At 42.5% G+C, this 19275-nt stretch overlaps 1 protein-coding gene across 1 annotated transcript in view; it reads right to left on the minus strand.

Annotated features, from left to right (window-relative positions):
- LOC120523247 (ras association domain-containing protein 8-like) overlaps window positions 1-19275 on the minus strand; it is a 145804-nt gene that overhangs the window by 32629 nt on the left and 93900 nt on the right. Inside the window, exons 2-3 of the mRNA XM_039744356.1 lie at window positions 11681-11834; window positions 6680-7563 (exon numbers count right to left, since the gene is read on the minus strand). Coding sequence (XP_039600290.1) covers window positions 6680-7563; window positions 11681-11783 — 987 coding nt within the window. The 5' untranslated portion in view covers window positions 11784-11834. The remainder of the gene's footprint in view (window positions 1-6679; window positions 7564-11680; window positions 11835-19275) is intronic.

Here is a 19275-nt window from a genome sequence, read left to right on the forward strand (position 1 = left end):
TTGTAGGATGCAAAGACGTTGTCTGTGTACAAATCACTAAGTAATTTAATCCCAAATGTTTTACAGATATTAAAAACTGCATATGTTTGAGAGGGTGGAAAAAGGTGCAGAGGTGCCACCGATAAAAGATTCTCCTTCTTAAAATGCTTCCTACAATTGGTTCCATATTCTGAGTGAGTGAAGCACAATTGGGTTGTTAGTATATTGGCGATAACTTGTATTTATTGGGGTACAAAGCAAGGAATATAAAGAAGTACTGCAGGATTTTATTTGTATTGCGGACCAAACCTGTGTATGTTCATCTATTTGTGTCCAGGTTTTTATAGTTTGTATATTTGCAACACAGTAATAAAACTGAAAGTTGGGTAGAGCCATGCCACCTTCCGCCTTAGGTCTTTGTAGGGTCGCTCTTTAGATACGTGGATGTTTTAAATTCCACATAAATGAGGTTATGCTTGAATCTAATTTCTCAAAAAACGATCTATTGATTGTAGCGGGCGGCCGGGTGCCATGCCCAGCTGGGACGCCCCTTCTACATATGTTCCAGGGGAGCAACCATGGGCGTCTCAGTACCTCCCCCAGGAAGCTTGGTGGCAGCCTCCCTGGCTGATGATGGTGCCTCAGTTTCCCGCAGGGCTTCATGGGAGATGGAGTTCTCCACAGCCCTGTTTGGATCTGCGGTGACTGCCAGGGGGTGCTGCCTGGGTCTCTGAGCCGGCCTGGACGACTCTACAGTCCCGTCGGGAAGTACAATCAGAGGCAGGTGATCAAGCACCTGAAGCACATCCAGGTGGGCTATAAAAAGAGCCAGCAACCACCACTCAGGAGCCAGAATCGGGAGGAAGAGGACGAGGTTGCCAGGGAGGAGTTGTGCTGCCAGAAGAAAGGGTTGTGATTTGTGCTTACTGGGCTTACTTGGACTGTGTTGTGGCTGAGGGTTCACGGGGAAGGCGTGCCCTCCAGCTGAAGAACAATAAAGTCTTTTTGTGTTTTTACACGTGCCTCAGTGGGAGTCTGTGTCGGGTCGGGCGCTATACAGCGTCTTTATCACATGATGTATATTGGAATATTTTGAAATAAAAAGAGGAGACTCGATTCAAGTCCTGGTCCAGTGCCCGTCTGTATGAAGGTTGCACACTCTCCATGTCTCTGTAGGTTTTTATTCCCCTCTTCTCACATTTCACAGAAGCGTGTGTATGTTGTGTTTGTGTGTGTGTGTGTGGGGATTAGCTGGATGCAGAATGCAGAACCTGCTCCTTAAAAATTAAACTCCAAGGGACTACAAAGACAATTAAAATGATTCTGGTTTTAATAAACACAATAGTTGTACTAAACCCACAAAGGTGTCAGCTCAATCCTCACCTTCAACTGGCTGAACAAATCACTCACTCTACCTAGTTTCTAAATGTGAAAAATATAATTTCAAACAGCTATTATAGATTTTTAACCTTGAAAGTCCTTATGATTTACAAAATCAGACAAATATATGACCATAAAAAAAAAAAATCAATATGGCTCATTTTGTGACCCTGCACGTTCATTTTTGCAGACAACGTGGCACGGTTTCTCGAGAGACGTGTTATACTAATTAGCCTTCTAGCAGTCGTCTGAAATTCCCAGGAGTGACTGCGAACTAAAAAGGTGAGTAGTTTACAGCTTCTGGTGCCTTAAGCTGTGTTTTTGATTCACTCCCACCTTAGCATCCCGCTGTTGTTCCTCGTGGGAATCACCCCGGGATGTCACCTGGAAACGCCTTGCCTTGAGGGACATCGGATCCTGACCTGCAACCAGAAACCTGGAGGTCGGCCTAATAACCGTCACAAGTCGGCCTTTGTAAAAAATAACCACAACAAAAGGCTCGCCAGCCTGGTGGAAGTGCACTAGACTTGACATTACTTTGAAAATGAGAGGCTGAAAGCCAGTATCAGGACCGAGGGGTATTTGATTTTGAGTCACTGAAAATACAATACAAATCTCAGAAATAATGGAGGAGGAGGAAGGAAGGAAGCTATTTGCTTTGCTTTCCTTAAGTGGGACACCCCTGTAATGTTTATAAAGCACATAAAATTAGAATTCATGTATTCAGTTTTACTTTACTCTGTAAATGTGACAACATCACTGCAAGTACTACTAAACTGGAAGATTTAAAAACAGCCACACATCAATCTACCCAGTTAGGTTTCCTAAGAATTATGGTGCTGAACATTTATATAACCGGGATATCTGCACAACGTACAGTGCATCTGGAAAGTATTCACAGCGCATCACTTTTTCCACATTTTGTTATGTTACAGCCTTATTCCAAAATGGATTAAATTCATTTTTTCCTCAGAATTCTACACACAACACCCCATAACGACAACGTGAAAAAAGTTTACTTGAGATTTTTGCAAATTTATTAAAAATAAAAAAACTGAGAAAGCACATGTACATAAGTATTCACAGCCTTTGCCATGAAGCTCCAAATTGAGCTCAGGTGCCTCCTGTTGTCTCTGATCATCCTTGAGATGTTTCTGCAGCTTCATTGCAGTCCACCTGTGGTAAATTCAGTTGATTGGACATGATTTGGAAAGGCACACACCTGTCTATAGAAGGTCCCACAGTTGACAGTTCATGTCAGAGCACAAACCAAGCATGAAGTCAAAGGAATTGTCTGTAGACCTCCGAGACAGGATTGTCTCGAGGCACAAATCTGGGGAAGGTTACAAAATTTTCTGCTGCTTTGAAGGTCCCAATGAGCACAGTGGCCTCCATCATCCGTAAGTGGAAGAAGTTCAAAACCACCAGGACTCTTCCTAGAGCTGGCCGGCCATCTAAACTGAGCGATCGGGGGAGAAGGGCCTTAGTCAGGGAGGTGACCAAGAACCCGATGGTCACTCTGTCAGAGCTCCAGAGGTCCTCTGTGGAGAGAGGAGAACCTTCCAGAAGGAGAACCATCTCTGCAGCAATCCACCAATCAGGCCTGTATGGTAGAGTGGCCAGAAGGAAGCCACTCCTTAGTAAAAGGCACATGGCAGCCCGCCTGGAGTTTGCCAAAAGGCACCTGAAGGACACTCAGACCATGAGAAACAAAATTCTCTGGTCTGATGAGACAAAGATTGAACTCATTGGTGTGAATGCCAGGCATCACGTTTGGAGGAAACCAGGCACCACTCATCACCAGGCCAATACCATCCCTACAGTGAAGCATGGTGGTGGCAGCATCATGCTGTGGGGATGTTTTTCAGCAGCAGGAACTGGGAGACTAGTCAGGATAAAGGGAAAGATGACTGCAGCAATGTACAGAGACATCCTGGATGAAAACCTGCTCCAGAGTGCTCTTGACCTCAGACTGGGGCGACGGTTCATCTTTCAGCAGGACAACGACCCTAAGCACACAGCCAAGATATCAAAGGAGTGGCTTCAGGACAACTCTGTGAATGTCCTTGAGTGGCCCAGCCAGAGCCCAGACTTGAATCTGATTGAACATCTCTGGAGAGATCTTAAAATGGCTGAGCACCGACGCTTCCCATCCAACCTGATGGAGCTTGAGAGGTGCTGCAAAGAGGAATGGGCGAAACTGGCCAAGGATAGGTGTGCCAAGCTTGTGGCATCAGATTCGAAAAGACTTGAGGCTGGAATTGCTGCCAAAGGTGCATCGACAAAGTATTGAGCAAAGGCTGTGAATACTTATGTACATGTGCTTTCTCAGATTTTACATTTTTAATAAATTTGCAAAAACCTCAAGTAAACTTTTTTCACGTTGTTATTATGGGGTGTTGGGTGTAGAATTCTGAGGAAAAAAATGAATTTAATCCATTTTGGAATAAGGCTGTAAAATAACAAAATGTGGAAAAAGGGATGCACTGTGAATACTTTACGGATGCACTGTAAATGTTACAAAGCACATTAGGATTTTTATGCAGGAAACATTTCAGGGAGTCCAGGGGGGCTGAGGTAAGCAAGCTCTCACTTAAATGGGCCTTTGACATTTCAGGCAGGGGTGGCAAAAGTCCATAACTGCCTAAGTAAAGTTCCAGGACAGTCCCAGTGAGTCTCACACGCATAAAAGAAATAAAGTGATGAACCCGGTTAAGGCAGAAACCTGGTTGCTCAATAATCCACGTTGACACCCACAAGTAATCTGCTGGAGATCTCCATTGACAAAACACTCGGACGTCATTAAATGGTTCAAAAAGTCATCATCAGCCACCATCCAAAAAAAAAAGCATGTCTTTGATAATTTTCTTGCGTTTTATAAAAATGTGTAGTTCTTGATGAGCTCCGACATCAATCCCCTTTTTATATTGGTCGCTTATTCCACAAGTCTCTACTTCTCTGTGTGTAAAGAAAAACTTCCTAATGTTTGTGTGAAATTTCCCCTTCACAAGTTTCCAACTGTGTCCCCTTGTTCTTGATGAACTCATTTTAAAGTCACCGTCTCGATCCACTGGACTAATTCCCTTCATAATTTTAAACACTTCAATCAGGTCACCTCTTAATCTTCTTTTATTTGAACTGTAAAGGCTCAGCTCTTTTAATCTTCCCTCATAACTCATCACCTGTAGCCCTGAATCAGCCTAGTTGCTCTTCTCTGGACATTTTCTTGTGCTGCTTTGTCCTTTTTGTAGCCTGGAGACCAAACTGCACCCAGGACTCCAGATGAGGCCTCACCAGTGTGTTATTAGAACATTAGAACACTCTTGACAAGAACAGGCCAATTACTGAATTCTTCCAAAATAACATCATGTCAAGTTGTAAAAGTCCCTAAAGTCCTCCTGTCTACCACACTACTTGGTAGTTTATTCCAAGTGTCTACAGTATTGTTCTTTGTGTTAAGAAAAACTTCCTAATGTTTGTGAGAAATTCTCCCTTAATGAGTTTCCAACTGTGTCCCCGTGTTCTTGATGAACTAATTTTAAAGTCACCGTCTCGATCCACCGGACTAATTCACTTCCTAATTTTAAACACTTCAGTCAGGTCACCTCTTCATCTTCTTTTACTTAAACTTTAAAGGCTCAGCTCTTTTAATCTTTCCTCATAACTCATCCCCTGTAGCCCTGAATCAGCCTAGTCGCTCTTCTCTTGACCTTTTCTTGTGCTGTTATGTCCTTTTTGTAGCCTGGAGACCCAAACTGCACCCAGGACTCCAGATGAGGACTCACCGGTGTGTTATAAAGCCTGAGCAAAACCTCCTGTGACTTGTACTCCACACATCAAGGCGCTATATAACCTGACAGTCTGTTAGTCTTCTTAATGGCTTCTGAATACTGTCTGGAAGTCGACAGCTTAGAGTCCACTACGACTCCTAAATCCTTCTCATAAGGTGGACTCTTGATTTTCCAACCGCCCATTGTGTATTCAAGCCTCACATTTTTGCTTTCTACATGTAATTCTTTACATTTACTGATATTAACCTGTTAAAACTTTCAACTCCTTCACTTTTTCCTCATAACTCATCCCCTGTAGCCCTGAATCAGCCTAGTCGCTCTTCTCTGGACCTTCTCTTGTGCTGTTATGTCCTTTTTGTAGCCTGGAGATCAAAACTGCACCCAGTACTCCAGATGAGGCCTCACCAGTGTGTTATAAAGCTTGAGCAGAACCTCCTGTGACTTGTACTCCACACATCAAGGCGCTATATAACCTGACATTCTGTTAGCCTTCTTAATGGCTTCTGAATACTATCTGGAAATCGACAGCTTAAAGTCCACTACGACTCCTAAATCCTTCTCATAAGGTGGACTCTCGATTTTATGACCTTCTATTGTGTATTCAAACCTCACATTGTTACTTCCTGTGTGTAATTCTTTACATTTACTGACATTAAATTTCATCTGCCACAAATCTGCCAAGCCCTTCTGTAACGGATTCCAAATTATCTGTTAATCCACCAATCTTGGTATCATCTGCAAACTGAACCAGCTTGTTACTTACTTTCCTACCTACATCATTTATATCTATTACAAACAGCAGCGGCCCCAGCACTGACCCCTGCTGGACTCCACTCTTGACATCGGCCAATCCTGATGAGGTTCCTCACCCCATCACTCTCTGCTTCCTGTGTCTGAGCAGAACCTCCTGGGACTTGTAATCTAATTAATTTAACCTGCACGTCTGTGTGGATTCAGGAGGATAACCCAGATAAACCGACGTGCAGAAGACATCCGGGTGTGGGTTTCAAACCCGGGACGTCATTTCCACGAAGCAGCAGTGCTAACAACTGTGCTGCTCTGCAAGACGCGAGTCTCAGTACAAATTTTATTAATGGGCAAACAGTGTAACCCACTTGGTGGCTAAGAGGCTGGCATGTAAAATACAAGTTTGTTCTTTCAATTCCCCACCACTGACACCTGGTGCAGCCCCGAGTAGGTGACGTTGCTCATCCTCACTTACGTTCACACTGCGAGAACATGAAAATAGAGTCAATGTACTCGGCACTTTGGATATATAACTTGTTTTGAATAAAAATGTAAGCTGACCAAATTAAAAAACAAATTCCACAAATCGCCTCCTATAACGTTATCGCTTGTTTTCAGACTCCCTGTTTATTATTTTCCCCATAATGGAGTATAAATATGTGAGGTTTTCACATTAGAAAAGAAAAAAGGATAAAATAAATAAAAAAGCCAAAATGTCCCATCTAGGAATGGTTTTATGTAAATAACGTCTGCCAGTGGCACACTGGACATGCTACTGATACCTGCAGAACGGATTCCACTTCCATCACTGCCTTCTTCATGTCCTTCAAGGAATTATCCAGCATGCTGTGCTGCTTGTTTTTGTTCTCTAGCTCGGCTTTAATCCTAACCAGAGAATCTTCCACTTGGGCCTGACTCCTGGAAGTCTGTTTGCTTTTCTTTGTCCTGTCCGCATTCTCCTGTTGTATCTCTTGCTCCAGGAGAGCCGACTTTGTGTCAAAATCCCCAAGTTTCCTTGTGCACTCGTCCAGGGTACTGTGGAGATCCTTCAGCTTCCATTGCATGGTGCGCTCTTGCTCCTTCTCAATTTGCAGTTCATTCACCCATAACTCCTCTTCTTCCAGCTCTGCATTGTTTGATCGGATTGTCTGCTGCAAGATCAAAAGCTCGTCTTCCAAGCTGGGTGTTGTTGGATGCTCCCAAGAATAGATCTCCGATTCCAGGGACTTGATCTGGGCTTCCAGAGCTTGAAGCTGCTCCTGCTGAACCAGCACCTTTTTAAAAATCTCCTCTTTGGAAACATGACCATTCACAGTAGACACATTTTTCTCTCCGCCATTTGGCTCTGCTGGTTTGATTTTTTTCTTGGTAGAAAAGTCAACTGAGCCCATGGAGCCCAAATTGAATGTCATGGACTTTTTAGGTTCTTTGCGCTTGGGTGCTTCAGCAGGCTTGGCAGGGAGAGGAACGCCAACAGAAGTACCCGAAGAGTCACTATTGGAGGAAGGCCGTTCGCCCGCGCTGGGTCCTGTGCGGCGCAAAATAAACTGGACATCGTTGGCATATTGTCCGCATTTTGCAAGAGACTCCAAGGGCTTCTCATTGGCCAGAAGCTGCCTCTCAGTGTCACGTAGTTTCTGAATCAGAATGTAACGTCCAGTCTGACCTGTAAAAAGAAATAACAATTAACCAGGTTTGACCAGCGTTGTGCAAGTTCACCCCTCACAAGAACTCGCTCAAAGATCAGTTCACACAGATTAAAATAATGAAACTCACGTTCAGCGTTCACTTCAGTTTTGAACTAGTTCACGTTCAGTTCATTTTCTAATTTTATTCCCACGCTTCTGTTAACTTCACCTGTTTGTTGTCTGGTACAAATCTTGTAATCGATATTTAACCCACTTCCTATTGTCCACATGACTTGAAATTTTGCACACTTACTCACTTCCGATGACAATACATGAATCAATAATCAGTTTCGATCAATTAATCCATGTTAATTAAGAAATGAAATTTTCACATGAGGAATAGTTCAAGATTTCACCAATAGATGGCGCTAGTAACAGATAGAAATATTAAAGGAAGTGTTAAAATATTGATTACAAAATTATACTAAAACAAACCCAAGACTAAAAAGTTGAAAATTATATATAAAAAATACTTTTTAAAAACCACGCTTATATTAAGTTAAAAAGTGTACTAAAAAGTAAAAAATAATAGTAAAATAATAGCGTGGGCGCTTTTCGTCAATCAATAAAATCTTAGCAAAGACAAACTTTCTTGCCCCAACTAAAAAAAAAAAACAAAAACATAAATTACATAAACTAACTCAAGTCAAGTTGGGGAACATGCACTGGTACGGCGCATTGCTGCACCCGTCACACGATGAAACAGCTTGGGATCCTGGTTGGCAGCCCCCGTGGCAGACATGCAGTCCAGTCCCACCCTCCGGAAATGGAGGTAGCACGGACAAAAGGCAAAAATGAAGACTAATATCTGCATTTTTAAATGAAAGCATAGCAGTGTGGACGTAGCCTAATAAGCCCATGTCTGAAAGCTCATGTTTGCCGCAGCCAGGTGTTACGTGGGCCTGGTCCAGCCACTCGGGTCCCCAACAATGAGGATCCTGTGAGCTGGATCACACTCGGGTAATCGTGCCACATGGCCATAGTGGCGTAACTGACGCTCCCTCACAATGCAGGTCATGTGCCTCATTCGGGACTCCCGTGAGCAACACAAAGTCAAACCAGCGGTACCCAAGGACTCTCCGATGAGACACAGTACTGAAGGAGTGCAGTCTTCGTCTCAGGTCACTAGATAGCGTCCATGTCTCGCAACCACATAGCAAGACAGGAAGCACCAGGACTCTGAAGACTTGGACCTTCGTCCTTTTGTAGAGATATCGGGAGCGCCACATAACCCTTTCCAGCGACCTCATGACCCCTCCATGCTCTCCCAATCCGTCTACTGACTTTATAGGAAGAGTCGCCAGAGACATGAATGTCACCGCTGAGAAAAGTAAGAAATGAAATAAAAAACTAGGTGACCAATAAATACTTTCAAGAAAAACAAAACACAAAAAGTTCACAAATTGTGTTATTTCAGGTGGCGGTTGGGGGGAGTGGGGTAGACTTTCCAAGAAATCTATAAGATGCTCCTCAACTTTTTCCAATTTTCCATCCATTTTAACAAACTTTCCAATATGAAACATTCAGTTATTCTTTACAAGCAAATGTGCAAAGAACGAACGTGAGAAAGGATTACAGGGAGGACTGACGCACCATACTCTGAAGAAACACGAGCTTCCACGCGGGCTTATTAGGCTACGTCCACACTGCTATGTTTTCATTTGAAAATGTGCCTTTTGTTTGGCTAACCCCGTGTTTCTAATTCTTTTTGAAATTTTTGAAAATGCAGGCCAGAGCCGAATATTTCTGAAAATGCTGGCTGGCTCTTGTAATGTGGACAGCTGAAACAATGGCACCTTCAAGGGGTGGCAAAGGTTGGCGTGGACACCCCAGTTTGCACCCTTTAGAAAGCCTGATAAACTGACAGAGGCGCTGGCCACAGTTACTGTCGGTTACATTTCCTTGGCCTTCTTCATGCTCTACCCCAGGGGTGTCGAACTCCAGGCCTGGATGGCTGCAGTGGCTGCAGGTCTTCATCCTAACCCTTTTTCCTAATTAGTGACCAGGATTCACTGCTAATTAACTCCTTTTCCCTTCATTTGAACAGCCCTGTTTTTAAGGATTCAGACCTCTGAATTGATTCGTTTCTTCAAACAGAAATAAGATGCGAGACAGATGACCAGCTAAACTGGAACGTCAAACTCCGGCCAGTTTCACTCCAGTCAGTTTCCTAATGAGAATGATGTTAATTAAACTCGTTATTTAATTCCATGGCTTGTTGCTGCTCTAATTCTGACACAGCAGACATTTCCAAAACTGTCGATTTTCTGATTTTTCTAAGAACACCGTCAGAGTGTTTTGGTGACCCGAGAGATCAGCCTTACTGAAAACTCCACCGTTCTTTATTTTCAGATATTGTGTGATGGGCGCAGGTGAGCTGGTCACGTGGCCGCTTGTTTTGTGTCTCGTTATTGTTTGGCTGCTAATTAAAGAAAAGGAGACAACTAAGGGAGCCTGAGTGAAGTTAACTAAAATGAAGGCAAATAGTTAATTAGCAGCCAAAAGTGGTCACTAATGAAGAAGATGGTCAGAATGAAAACCTGCAGCCACTGCGGCCCTTACAGGACTGGAGTTCGATGCCAGTGCCCTACCCACTATGTATATCTCTGTGGTGCTGCTGAAAATGCTGGAGGACGGCTGTGCTGAAGTGACTTGGTTAGAACATAGACGTAGAATTACTAGACGCCACATGACCAGCAGCATCGTATGTCAACGTCGCCGCCATATTGCGAGTGGCACTGCTGTAGAGTAAAGTAATGAATAATGTGCTGCTTGGGACTGTGCAAACCGCTGTACGCTCCAAACCAGATCCTGGGGGATTACATTTCACAGGTCAGGCTGAACAATTGTTTTGGTTATATTTGGCCATTAGAAAATCTCGTTTTATAATCTTAGCACTCAAGGTCACCTTACAAAAAAAATGAAACAACATTAGTAAAATTAAAACATGAGAATGATCAATCAAAATGCAATAATTAACAAACAAACAAAGATAACTGGCAATAACAGTGCAGAATTCACAACTGGTATACCAGTTTGAAAAGAGAAGTTTTGAGGGCAGTTTTAAAATGTGTTATTGAATCGAGGTGACGGATATGAGAGAGAAGAGAATTCCCAAGTTGAGGAGCACCAGGAGAGACAGTCGAGCTCACATAGAAGAGAGTCTGATGTGCGGTAAAGAAAGTGGAGCTGCAGATAAGGATCTGAGGGAGCGAGAGGAGTGCCAGTCTGGAGGAGATCAGTGAGGTGTGGAGAGCTTTAAATGTTCAGAGCGGTGTTTAGTATCGTATTCAGTAGCTAACAGGGAGCCAGTGAAGTCGAGAGAGAATCGGTGTGATATGTTCAGTGGATTTAGAACCGCAGGTTATTATCCTGGCAGCAGAATTTTGAAGAAGTTGTAAGCGATGGATACGTTTTTGTGGGATGCCAGATAGAATAGCATTACAGTAATCTGTACGTGAGGTGACTCGGACATTAACCGATACTTCAGTACTGTGTTGGGTAAGAACAAGACGAAGTCTAGAAATGTTTTGGAGATGGAAGAAGGCAGTCCGAGAAATGTTACTTATATGGGAAGAATTATTTAATAACAATAATTATAATTCTTATTTAATAATTGCCTTTATTAGTGTATAAATGGATATAAATAATTGTATTTAAATGATTCGCTGAAATCTGTTGTATGTAAATGATACTGTTTAAAACTTTGTTTTTTCATCAGAAAACCCGGTTTCCACGTCTACCTGTATTAGTTTAAAGTTAAAAGTTTATTACTTTTGCCACTCGCAATAAGGCTGACGCGCTGACGTATCGTGTCGACTGGGCAACACAGTGAATGCGGCGTCCATCTATATATGTCTAAGGGTTAGAATGATGGCTACTTATGACACTAACTACAGGTATGGAGTGATAATTCACTTCATTTGCCATATATATGATTTTCATGCATTAGGAATTTGTCATTTTTTGAAAAAAATCCCTGAGAAAGATAAGCAATCGAAAAAGAGAAGAATAGGAGGAAGGAGGAGTTTTGTTTTATATGCTAACAATTGTGCATTTCTTTAGTGTTGAGTAATCCGGTTAGAGTTCTCTTACCTATTGCTTGTGCCAGTGCTATTACCACATCCTGGCATGACGTGTCTTCGGAAAGGCCGCACACAACTCGAAGGACACCATCCACCCACACTTTTAATTCCATCACCACGGCAAACAGGATGTAGGCTCTCTAGACCATTGCCAAGCCCCTCATCTGCAATATGAAAAAAAATAAATAAATAAGAAAGTTAGTGAAACTAGCACAGACAAACGTACAGTGACTCAGTCTTGAATCGTGCAATCCAAGAGAGGTTTCATTTGCAATTTAAGCATCTTTGGCAGTATAGTGGTGATGCGGTGCCTCTTGGTGACCTCTGCCGATCTCTCTCCATCCACAAAAGCAAATCCCACCCTTGTCACCAATTTCTTTTAGTTTGCAGATTTGCTCCGGGGTGAGCTGTCGACAGCGAGTCACAAACTCACAGCCTCCAGCTCAGAGGCGGACGGCGCGCAGAGCGAGTTAAATGCAGAGCTCCTTTAGTCAGCCGCGCAGGGTGCGTCTCTGAACGTAATGAGCGGTGCGCCTCCTGGTGACGTCAGCTGATCCCTCTCAGTGTCCGCCCCCACTGTCCTGCACACGCTAACAGGGCTTTTATCACAAAATTCACTAATAATGAAATGGCAATATATGATTTTTGGTTTTCAGCTGCAGTCTAAAATTGTGAACGAGGTTCTTATGACTTGACGGCTTTTACTGGTCACTTTTCATAGTAAGATACACTGTAAGGCAGCTGGTGGGCAGTACCACTCACTCATACACATTATCTAAGAAATGAATGTCGGACAAAAACAATAATACAAATAAAACAATAATAAAAACAATAAAGGGCAGCAGTGGGTAAAGAGACCAGGTTCGCTTCCCGGGTCCTCCCTGTGTGGAGTTTGCATGTTCTCCCCGTGTCTGCGTGGGTTTCCTCCCACAGTCCAAAGACATGCAGGTTAGGTGCATTGGCCATTCTAAATTGTCCCTAGTGTGTGCTTGGTGTGTGCCCTGCAGTGGGCTGGCGCCCTGCCCAGGATTTGTTCCTGCCTTGCACCCTGTGTTGGCTGGGATTGGCTCCTGCCTTGCACCCTGTGTTGGCTGGGATTGGCTCCTGCAGACCCCCTTGACCTTGTGTTGGACACTGACTAACTGACTAATAAACACAAATTTGTTTTAATAGCGGTTAAACTTTCACAAACCTAGTTGAAATTCTGTACACTTTTAATATAATTGGGGGGGTATGGGAGGAAACTATCAGATGTAAAGATATTATTATATTAGCTCCTGGGAATGAGTATACGAACAAGATAAGCAGTGACACAAAGGAAACTGAGGGGCAGACAGAGCATCTCGTTTTACGCTGGCCTGTTGGCACTAAATGGGCTGCTCGATGGGCACCTCTGAACTAAACAAACATTGCCCAGTGGCCTCTTCACTGAAGCTAATAGCAACACACAGGTTTCTCCTTTACTGGCTTCATTTAAACATCCGACCCTCTGGGAATCAAAATATTACTATTGCGTAACTTTAGGAACACACGGCCAGGCCTCTATTTTTGCGATCTAATAACTTTTGTGGAATGTAATTTCATTTGACTTGCAACATTTTATGGCGAGTGACTTCTGTTTCTCAAGTGCGTGAAAACAAATGCTAGGAGAAGCAAAAAAACCAGTATGGCAGCTGGCCAGATCTGTCTGCAGCTTGATTTCTTTTATATTCCTGCATTTTTGCTTCAATTACTAGAGTGATGTTTCTTAAATTCCTACTTTGGGAGTGGTCAGATTATAGCACAGACATTTTTTGATTAGCCTAATCCTGTAAAGTGTAAAGATCTATTTAAACAAACAATTGTTAATATCCATGATTCCACACGTTACATTTGTAATTTGATGTAAGCACTCTGAGCCTATCTTGATAGAAAAGCACTACAAATGAATAATGTAAAATTCCTGGTCTAAAATTATACTGCATCACGCATGTGCATCAGAGGTAATTACTAGGCCTACCACTCCAGGACACAAGGGGCACTGTCCCGGAATGACATTGACTCCTTTCCCACCAAAAACTCCAATGAGGGCAACTGAGTCGGCCCCTTCCAGTCTGAGCACTATAGGACTGGGACGTTCCCGGTAGGTGTTGTCGCATTTGGGAAAGAGCAGAACGATTTCTGTAGGCTTCAATTTTGCATACAACTCCAAGTGGATGGCTTTGTACACCTCCGACTATAAATATAACACACCTGGGGCCTCATGTATAACGCCGTGCGTAGAACTCGCACTATAACATGGCGTAAGCACAAAAGCCGAAATGTGCTTACGCACAGAAAAATCCAGATGCAGGAATCTGTGCGTACTCCAACTTCCACGTCCTTCCGTTACATATATCCCGGTCAGCGTGAAAACTAACGCTCGTGCACACGCTTTATGTAACGCCCCAAATCCTCCCAGAATTACGCCTATTTGAATATGCAAATCAATATAAATCGCCCTTAAGCTCAGCCTTCTGAGAAAAGACAATGGGAAAAGCACGGGGGAAAATATAAGAATTTCAGCGAATACCAAGTGGAGGCAAAGGAAAAACATACTATTTGTTCAAATAAACCGTGGTATAATCAACAAAAGGAAGTTGATCGAGTGACATAGCGTGTTGGAGAAACTCGAAAGCTCACATCCACAAAATCACACAGTGCAGGAAATAAAAAAGAAGTCACATATCAAAGTTGCCGTGAAAAGAAGAGTTGTAAGCCCACTGTCTGAGTGTCATATGAAAGTTTATTAGGGTACAGAGAAAAAAGGCACACGGTGGGGAAAAAGCACGAAATGTCAACTTCAATCTCGACATTTCCACTTTAATCACGTAGTTTATTTTGTCATTTAGTAGAACATTATAAACTTCATCTTAAAATCGTTTAACCAGTTTCTCAAAATCACATCGTAATTAAAGTAGCACGTTAAATGCTTTGTTTTGTATTTGATCTTCTACTCGTATGTGCTCTGTGTGTGTGAATCACTACTTGCTTCTTAAACTGGCTCTCTTTCTCCAACTGGACACAGAGTCCATTACATTTGTGATATTACAGCTCTCTGAATAACTAAAATACTGAGATGTATACGTGATGTCATTTTCATGATGATAGGAGCTAAAGCACATTATTAAACATGTGTTTCATGAGCCTCGTGCTCATGACAAGCATTTAACTTTTGTTGAAATTTGTCGCTGCATTTTTAGCTGTGTTGTTATTTTCTCTTTCTGTTTTATATTCAATATATATTGGCGTGGCCGCCCCACGAGTCCTTGCTTTTCTTTCCCCAAGTAACCGATCGCCACACAATCAGCTCTGTAATAGAAGTTAAGCCATCTGTAAGCTTAGCGCCGATTCTTCAAAACGTTTAAAGAACATTGAAATATCTTCGTAGTACATGTTTAATTATTCTATCCTTAAAGACACTCCCAGTGAAGAATATAGATTATTTAAATGAAGTTAAAGTTTTATGTGTATAATTTAACAAACATATTTTGCTGCATTTCACCTTAAAAATGATATTGTCATCATATGTAAATACGCGCTTTATAAAGTGGCCCAGGTTGTGAGATATTATAACTGTAGTGCAAGTTTACAGTGAGGTGATTCTACTTATAAGTCCAAACAGTTCTACAAGGAGCAATTGATTGAGTGCATTTAAAGTTCTTGGGATTAAACTGTTTCTGAACCGCGAGGTCCGTACAGGAAAGGCTTTAAAACGTTTTGCAGTGGCTGAGACAGCGTGTCCTTAAAGCTGTATACCGATAATTCTCTTTCCGATCAGCTGCTGCTGTGATTCACACTCAGATACAGTGATATAAATACTCCGAGTGGTGCAGTGAGAGTAATATGGAAAAAGATGATCCGCTGTGGCAACTCCTAACGGGAGGAGCTGAAAGAAGAAGAAGAAGAAGAAATCGAAGTGAGAGTAACAACGCTAAAGCAGTTATGGTATTTGGAATATACCATTATATTGTTACGAGTTAATTACAATCAGATGCATTACACTAATAAACAATATGCGGTTAGTTTCTGTGTATTTATAAAGCCGCGTCATGAAAATAATGAGTAACCACACAGGAACAGTAGCACTGCTTTGACGCTGGGTGCCACCAGTTTGCAAAACCGAGCGGAGAACTTGCGTACGACAAGGCATGAGGTACCGTGGAAAAGTGCGTGGCTTTACGGCAAGTGTAGGTTTTATACATCGCGATTTGAACATGGAAAAGTTGTTACGCAACATTTCTGTGCGTACGCACCGTTTATACATGAGGCCCCAGGTCATGTCAAATTCTCAGATGATTTAAGGGGGGGATGAGACAGAGGAGAGGAGTAAGGTGGGGAACTTTGTTTCTTGTTGCAAAGAGAATTGTCTGAATCTTAACGTCAGCAAAACCAAGGAACTGATCGTTGACTTTCAACGCACCAAAGAGCCTCTGTGTCCAATCAGTATGCAAGGAGTGGATGTGGAGGTGGTCCACTCCTACAAGTACTTGGGGGGTATTTCCACATTAATGACAGGTTGGATTGGTCTCAGAACACAGAGGGTCTATAGAAGAAAGGGCAGAGCTGGCCTGTTTTCCTTAGGAGATTGTGATGCTTTAATGTGAGTAATGACATCTGTCACATCTTCTACAACTCTGGGATGGCCATCTGTTGTATGCTGGGCTGGTAACATCACTTCAAGAGAGGCCCACTGAATCAACAAACTGAATAAGGGGCAGGCACACTCTGGACCCCCAGGACATCATAGAGGAGGTGAGAATTAAAACAGAACTGAGTGCCATTATGAACAATACTGCACATCCCCACTCTGTCACACACCAACACTGAGGACTTTCAGACAACAAATTATTTAACAGAAGTGTGTCAAGAAACACTACGGGGGCTCCTTAACACCAATGGTAGTATGCCTCACCGGGACTGTGACAGCCAAGTCCGAAGTTTTCTTTTCTTTCTTTAAAAATTTTCTTCCTTTTCAGTCATCCTGGTGAATGTTCAGACCATAGCATCTGAATATATGTACAGTATTTCTTTGAAGCAGCGTTACGGATTAATGGACTCCATTTCCCAGCCTGAACTGAGGGTATTGCCCTAATTCGATGTCTGCAACGGGTGCAGGGGCTGCTGGGGACAAGAAGGGCTGGCGGGAACTTTAAAAGGGAGCCGGCTAAGCAGCAAAGAATCCCCGTTGTTTTGTGTTCGTATTCACCTGGTAGTCTCGTCTCTGTGGAATAATATCGTTTCTATCCTGGATTGTCGAACCTGTGAAGATGTACGGAATGTCTTGTGCCTGCTTGTCGGGTGAGGAGTGCTGGATTGGTCAGCGTACTTCATTGGCGGGAGCGCTCCCCAGTTCTCTTCACCCCTCACTGCATCAGGACTACTGGTAGGACTGTTTTAATACATTACTGTTCCTGGATCGTCATCTTACACCTCATCTGCTACTACTGCATTTGGACTCTTTATGGAGTGGGTCATTAGTGGTTACTGTCGTGTTAGTAATTAATATCGTCATGGGGAAAAGGAAGAGGTTAGCGGTTTATTTGCCGTTTGTGTTTCATTCAATATATCACATAGTTATTTATTTGATTTGCTGTTAAGTCACGTCTCTGTGTGCGAGTGGTGTGAGCTGGGATGCCCACCAAAATAAATAAACGTTCCGTCGACGGTGTGAATATGAGCAGCTCTGGTCTGCTACATTTTTATCTATACAGTGGAACCTCGGGTCACGCACGTCTCAGACCACGTACAAATCGGGTTAAGACCAAAAAGTTCACCAAACTTTTGCATCTGTTCACGACCACACACTCGGGTGACGAACAAGCCAGTTTCCCTTCCGGTTCGTACGCGCCGATGATTTCCGCACGTGTTCAGTCTCTCCCTGTGCATATCCTGTACAGCGAGCGAGCAAGAGAGAGAGAGAGAGAGAGAAAGAGAGCGAGCAAGAGAGAGAGAGAGAGAGAGAGCGAGAGAGAGAGCGCAGGAGTAGGCAGTTAAAGAAGGCACCGGGCTTGTTTTTAAAGAGACTGCTTCGAGCGTTGTTTTAATCTCGGTGTATTTAATGTAGACTTTTTTCTATTGGATTTTAACCTCCATTTCATTTCTGTTTTTATGGGATCATTTATTTATTGAAGGATTCTAAAAGCACTGCACTTTATTTAATTTGGACTTGATTGTTGTTTTGTTGATCTTAATAAAAGCACTTGGCACTTTTTGTACTATCCGATTGCTCCATTGTAGTGCCTCACTGTCGTGCTCATCGGTAACATTACCGACGGTGACAAGTTTAAGGGCTCCCGGAAGCGAGATGGGAGCATGCAGCGAACCCGCAACGTCACAGGCTTTACCTCAAAACTGTGATCTCCTCTCCACCCAGTTCCTCCTCACTTCCTTCACGCCAGAACTTGACTCATGCAAGGTTAGTTTTCTTGGTTGTTTATGGTTAGTTTTTGTATAAATTAAGGATTTTTCAAATTTCCATTTTTTTCCCTGTGCTTAAAACTCATTAAAAAGTGTTTACAATGAGCGGTTCATAAGGCTGTAGCGTGAACACTTGCAATGTTAGTTTTCTCTGTTCAAGGTTTTCTCCGTGTTATTCAATGTTTTTACATTTAGTTTACTATTACACTGTGCATTCTATGGTATAATTAACTATTTTTGTGTTTAAAAATCTTTAAAAATATATATATATATTTACATATAGCTTGTACAGTCTGGAACGGATTAATTGTATTTACATACAATCCTATGGGGGAAATTACTTCGGGTCACGACCAAATCGGGTTGCGACCAGAGTTTTGGAACGAATTACGGTCGTGACCCGATGTTATTTATTTATTTAAAGAGCTTCTGTAAAAAGCCAAATTTCCCCTGAGGTCAAATAAAACTCTCTCTCTCTTGGTAGGACGTCTAAATCTGCTTATAAAGACAGCCATCATCATGAGCCAAATAAAATCATCACAATCCTTAAAAACGTACTCCTCGTGTAGCCCGCCGCTAGTGAAATCCTTCAAAACAGCGAATGCTGATATTGTCAGTTAGGTCCTACAACACACTGCACACCCTTTTCATAGATAAAATAGACAGGCAACACATTAAGGCAATTGATGTTAAGCATATACGGTACATTTGGCGTTATTTCCAACACTGAAGATTGAGACAGCGTGTTTGTTAACTGCAAAATAAACGGATCAAGAACACAGCAATATGACTGACGCATCATTGAAATGTGCCATTAAATTACCGTATATACTCGCGTATAAGTTGGGTCTTGAAACCCGAAAAATTGATCATAAAATCAGACCCAACTTATACACCCGTTCAAAAATATGACACTTAAGTTCTTTCCTCCTCCAATCTCACATCAGTTTCTCAGACGCATCGAATTTTGTTGCAGTAGCGCAGTTACCAATTTCTCTCACCACTTCAATGATGTTTAGTTTAAAACCAGCTTCATATTTTCTTCTGATCGTAGATAAAGGGATAAAGGTGTACGAGAGTGTGAGATACAACAAACACAACACAGTGCAAACGTCACTTCAGAATAGTTCGGGTATCACCGTGTGGTCACGTAGGCACGATACATAG

This window comes from Polypterus senegalus, chromosome 1 (assembly GCF_016835505.1).
Source record: "Polypterus senegalus isolate Bchr_013 chromosome 1, ASM1683550v1, whole genome shotgun sequence".
Classification (NCBI taxonomy): Eukaryota; Metazoa; Chordata; class Cladistia; order Polypteriformes; family Polypteridae; genus Polypterus; species Polypterus senegalus.